Raw genomic sequence first — 6,244 nt, 5'->3', positions numbered from 1 at the left:
ACACATCACCCCCCCCCCCGCCCCTCAACCGCCCCTTCCACCAGCCAATCATTTAAATTTCATGTCACCGATAAAAAGTACGACTAGACCATTCACTGCTTATGTGATAAGATTTAGTTACCGACAGGAGCACGAGGATATGCCGAGTTTGATAATTTAAAAAATATTTTAAATTTTAACAATATGAGTTGACGTTAAGTGTCCGTAAGCATACGTAAATTCTAATTAATCGTATGCTAAGTGCGTACGCGATTATAGCGTCTATAATGCATTTACCAAGTATTGCCGGCTTCGCATCGTTGAGCAAAGGCTCCAATCGCTCCTTGGCTTGAGAAAATATACTCGCTGCGCTGAATCTCCACCTAAAATCGTCATCGACATGTCAAAATCATGATCCAAGCAATAACATAATGCATCATAATATCTCGAGACTGTCGTCGAGCTGAATTTAATTGCACATTTTCATCAAATGGGAGGATTCGATGTTGATGTCCGTACCACTTGTTGATGAGGAGGCTGAGCCACTCGGCTGTCTCGTCCTTGTAAAGGGCCCGACGCCTGCGCAGCCTCGCCAGCTCCTGCTGTAGGGCAGTCTGCAGCAGCCGTGAGATCCTGGCCTTGGTGATGGTGCCGGCGAACGCCAACACGAGCATCAGCCAGGCGAGGGAGAGACCCGCGACCCCGACGATCCATGCGATCGTCACGCTCACCCCGAGGTACAGGGCGCTTCGCAGTGCCTCCGTATCGCGCTGTAACAACGTTGCCAACCCTTTGTTACATCATCCTCGCGTGCGTCGATAAGTTACGGGGAAATTGTACGGCCGACCGAAGGAGCTTGCGTTGACAGTTCCCTGGGAGGGATGACGTGATAAGTCGTCGAATGGACAATGTAATGAAGCACGCGTGGGGTCGATGGTCCTGTACTTTTACAGCCCGATATTGCCTTTAGGAGTGTCAATGTTAGTTAAATTTTCGATTGAAAGTAAGGACACTCGCATATTATTGGAGATTGATTATTGAAATGTTTGGGAAGAATATTAAGATTCAGTTCGATCGAGGAAGGCCAAGACGACGAGCATTCAGACAAAGTGTCCAACATTATCGAGCGCAATGTTCGGCTATTTAATTTTATCGCACAACTTGCCCTTAATGGCATATCGTCTTTATCGCTTGGCAATACCAAAAGTACGTAGATCGAATTCAATTCTTAATTGGAAAAGTAAAAAAAAAGAAAAAACCTAATTTTATAACGAATTTATAATGGCGTGGTCGATAACTGTTGTTTGTTATATTAAAGTATAAATGTAATTGAAGGCCGAGTAGTTATTGCAGAAGAATAATCATTGTAGCCTCCAATTGATAATTAATAAAATAATTTCACAAATTTTTATATCGAATCTACCAAATGACAGTACTATGATTTAAGAATTTTTCATATAGACAAACAGAGAATTTGAAAACAAAATCTTTTAAACTAGCTTCTTTCAATCTTTTGCTTAGATACTTTAGAAAATACTTTTGCTACTTATTGCGTGAAAATTTAAATAAATTTCTTGGTTTTTTTTTTTTTTTTTTTTTTTTTTTTTTTTTAATCGAATTAATACGAACGTATTTTTCGAATTTATACTTAGCTGCTTTTGGAATGAATTATTTTATTTGGATTTATCATTTACAGTAGCGGCATTGACATTTTTGCGAATATTCCGATTATCAAGAAATTAAGTCTCCATAGAGGTCACGAATGTGGCTAAACTTATTAAAATGTCCAGCTTCGAATAAGACTAAAGGAGAACAAAATTTCAAATGTCTCATTTGAAATTTTAATTTATACAACCACCTAATGTTGAATAATAATTATTACTAAATAATGTTGTAGATGATGATACGTCAATACGAAAATAATAAAACAAGCGATCTTTTTATTTATTTAATCACACAAATAATTGTGCATTACATTTCTTTTATTTAATGCACCACCATATGCTAATAAGAAATGGTAAACACAAACTATTGTCTACGATACACAACATACATGCATATGCTCATATATATAACTTTTTATTATCATTTAAATTTAATATTTAACACAATTTTTGACATAATTATGGATAATTATGAAATTTATGAATTATGAGTGTCAGATAATAGTTATTATGTAATTAAGTTAATGTTAGTAAACGCAATAAATATAAGTCAAAAATATTCCTTCGTTAAATGGATTTTAGTACGCATATTAAAATAAATCAAGTATTGAAGTTATTTTTAATTAAATTATCATTAAATAATATGAAATATCGACAGTATTATTACAATAATGTTTTATTAATAGCAATAGCGTGTTACATCGTAAAAATTTTAATCAACGGATTATATTAATCGATACTTCAATTATGCTTCTATACGCATATACTTTATGAATTTACTTTCAGTAAGTGTGATTGCAATTCGGTATTATTATACGAGTTGGAAAAGAATTGGGATATCCCAAGAATGGTAAACCGTTTACAAAAATCCATACGCGCTTGCTTATTAACCACAAAATTACAACGATTGCCATTTAATAAGAAAAGTCACAGGGTGTACGTATTTGTTTAACTTATTGTATCACATTTCCATGAAATCATCAATTCCCCACTTTTACGTACTTACGTTATGTTCGTTCCTTAAAGCGTTCGCACGTAAATGTGAAACGAACATTTCACGCAAGGGTCGCCCTTCCATAATAACAGCGCTGCTCTCCTAGTCTCTGGCATTTCGCCGATAATGTAAATCAAGTGATAAAAGGTGTATTCCGTGCGAATCGGCAGCAAATCAGAAGAGCTGATTAGTTTAGATACGCCGGTCGACCCCGGCGCTTCATTGTCGGTGATTTCGTCATTCGTTCATTATTAGCTCAAGGCAAAGACTTATGAATCGAGTAGAAGAAGCCACGACACAACCGATGCAACCGCGCTCATTTGAAATACAAAATTTGCTTACCAAGACGATAAATCCGCGGGGGAGTGGTATCGGGACGCGCTCTTGGTCGATTTTGAAGAATTTGTAAAACAAAAAAACAAAAAAAAAAACAAAAAAAAACCCCATTACGACATAATCGAACGCGTACTCTATAAGATTCTCCCCCCCCCCCCGGCCACGGCCCCGGGATCATCGAATTTCCCTTTGGTTCAGGAACCAAAAATTCTCTCCCCGAGCGACGTAGCTTTAGTAATAGCTCCGGTAGCGAAGGTTGCGCGGATCACGCGAGGTTGCGTGCACCCGGATCTCGCGGTCGGTCATATCGCGTGCCCACCATCCCGAGGGGTCGAAGCTTCCGATCGTTACCCGGCTCTCGGTGACGCCTCCGATTGAGCTACTTACACGGAAGTGCGTCAACGTGTCTCCATTAATACGATAACGAGGCCTGGGCTCGCCAGTATCCTTGAACTCCGAGACTCTGAATCTCCGACTGGAAGACGTACGTCAGTTGCCCCGCGATTTCTCGCGCTTTCACTCTTCGGTCAATTAAGTTGCGAAAATCGTAAACCTTTTCCCTTCCCCCCCCCCCCCCCCCCCCCATTTTTAAGCTTTTATCTCAAAGATACATACGCTACTTTTGCAACCGCTTATTCACATTTGTTTATTATTTGACGCTCGATTGGCAAGGCACATTGACGCATTGAATTGTTGAATTACGACGATTTTCCAGCGCACGAACTCTGCCTTGCAACTTTAATATCTATTCTTCGTTAAATTTATTTATTGTTAGATTAGATCGCTATTTTTGTTATATATATATTATATATATATATATATATATATATATATATATATATATTGACCCATTTGAGAAGAGCGCATATGGCGCTCGATGTATACAATGATAACTTACGGCCTTCGGATATATATTGGTCGAGTAAGCTTTTCATAATCCAATTAAATTGTTATAATTGAAAATTAGATATATCTATTTCAAATTTACGAAAGAATAGTGACCTGAATTTTGTATATATAAGCATGATTCGACATTTCTCATTTCAAGGTTAAAATTTTATTGTTTTTCTGATTATCCTTGTGTTACATGTGCAATAGCATCTTGTTGAATCTTGTAATAAATAAAAACGTATGTATAGTTTGTATAGTATGGTGAGACAAGTCGATAATAATTAAAATTAATGGCCGCGAGAATGATGTTCAAAAATTTTATACTACAAATTCTAGGCATTCGTTAAATTACATTATAAACAACATTAAACGAGGCCGATAATTTCAGACGATATGTCCTTTAGTCGTGATTGAGCATAGAAAACCAAACAATCGCATAAGTTCAAACTTTTAAAAAATATTTTTATTTCATCGCTTAGGTCAAAATGACAGGCCGAGTGAATTATTGGAAATGGCAACTCCAACATTGAATAGTAACTTCTCGGGAGGGAAAATTTCGTTTATATTTAATCATTCTAATGCTTCACAATTGTCATACAATAACAAGTAAAAATATATTTGTATTTTCATTAGGCTCACAGTAAGTAAATAAACAGATATTTCGAATGCTCGTGTTTTCAGTAATTGTAAACCGAAGCTAATCGTTTGTAAACAAAGGCTACAAAATATTGACAAATTGTCAATCGTATTGATATTTGACAAAGCTGGCATATAGAACCTTCAAATTCGTTATTAGATTTTTCAAATAAAAGTATTATGAACTATACTATACGTATCTCTACGACATTCGTATATCTACAATAAGAAATTATTCTATTTATTTAATCTCATGTGGCTATGTAAAGCCAAACATTAGTTATAATTACATCACAATTATTAATAATTAATGTAAAAGCAGGGCATTGGACTGCCTATTTTATATTATCGTTGTTTAATTCTATTTTTAAAATTATATTTGCAGTCGCTATAAAAAGTAATGTGGTCGTTCGACTATGACGTCATCTAAATTCGAACTCGATTACAAGACGAACAATACGATATAATCGTATCGACGAATTCGATGATGCAAATAGAAATTACAATGACCAGATTCATCAATAATTTTAATGAAAATGGAGAAAATAACAACTATAAAATAATTTATAAGTCGATTATGGTATTTGCCCTATTGATGAAAATTAATGGGGATTAGTGATTATTACCGATCTTTAGTAATTGACGGTTGAGATTTCAAATATTAAGTATTAATGGAGTGTATAATTTTATCAATAGCAACTTACTTCTTTCTAAGCTACTTTTTCTATAGAACATGACTATTTCGTTGAAAACTCAGAACTTTTTCAATTTTGTACTTTGTTTGTTTATTTGTCATCAAACGAATCTTTAAAAAGATATTTTTCTTATTTTTTTGTACGAATGATTGAAAATTCTAATACGTTTTATCGTTTATTAAATTCCATTCTAATATTTTCGTCAATTTATTGATTCAATCATTGATAACTAAATATAGTTAAAAAGTAAATTGGGATCATAAATGAAGTATGTACATGGAATAAAACGAATATAATGGTATTAAATAATGTTAATACAAGCTACTACAGGAAGCTTTTCATAAGATGAAAGTAAAATAAGATAAAGCAAAAATGTATATAGTAGGAAGGGAGTTGAAATGGCCGAGTTGAATGGAAAGCAGATGTAATTCGCATGGAATATAGAAATTATGAAGATTAATGAAATAAATAGGCTGAAAAATGTTAAACGTAGTGGGTGGTGCGTAGGTGTAGAGATACTGTAGTTTGAAGCGAACGAATTCAAGAAAGATACAGCTCGTATTGAACAGCGCTTATTGTATATATATATATATATATATATATATATATATATATATATATATATATATATATATATATAATATATAGAAACGGCATTAAAAAGTACACGAGTCATAAAAAAATAATATGATTTTATTATGCGACAATAATCAAGCATCGGTAATTAGAATAAATGAATTAAAAATATTAAAATGTACGTTCGATTAATAAGAGTCCGAAGAATTTTGATAAAATGATGGAGAACTCACTCGGACGAATAGTAACGTAAATTGGGATAAAGTGAACAATAAAAGTTGAGACATAAATAATAAAAGGCAATGAAATCTGTTGAGCGATAAAGAAAATAATAAAAAGTATAAGTATTAGTAATCGGATAACCGTGAATAATAAAGGAAGCATAATTCATAAGAATAAATGTGCTAAAACATTAAAATATTCATGAACAATGTGTTATTGTATAATGTAACGGAAAAAAAAAAAAAAAAAAC

At 34.0% G+C, this 6,244-nt stretch overlaps 1 protein-coding gene across 1 annotated transcript in view; it reads right to left on the bottom strand.

Moving 5' to 3' along the window:
• Positions 1-6,244, bottom strand: part of LOC105361238 (tricalbin-1) — a 22,258-nt gene that overhangs the window by 9,178 nt on the left and 6,836 nt on the right. Inside the window, exons 3-4 of the mRNA XM_011498348.1 lie at positions 499-749; positions 277-362 (exon numbers count right to left, since the gene is read on the bottom strand). Coding sequence (XP_011496650.1) covers positions 277-362; positions 499-749 — 337 coding nt within the window. The remainder of the gene's footprint in view (positions 1-276; positions 363-498; positions 750-6,244) is intronic.

Source organism: Ceratosolen solmsi, unplaced genomic scaffold (genome assembly GCF_000503995.2).
Source record: "Ceratosolen solmsi marchali unplaced genomic scaffold, CerSol_1.0 scaffold30, whole genome shotgun sequence".
Lineage (NCBI taxonomy): Eukaryota > Metazoa > Arthropoda > Insecta > Hymenoptera > Agaonidae > Ceratosolen > Ceratosolen solmsi.
Note: the sequence above shows the minus strand (reverse complement) of the source record. Positions and strands in the feature narration are given on the sequence as shown.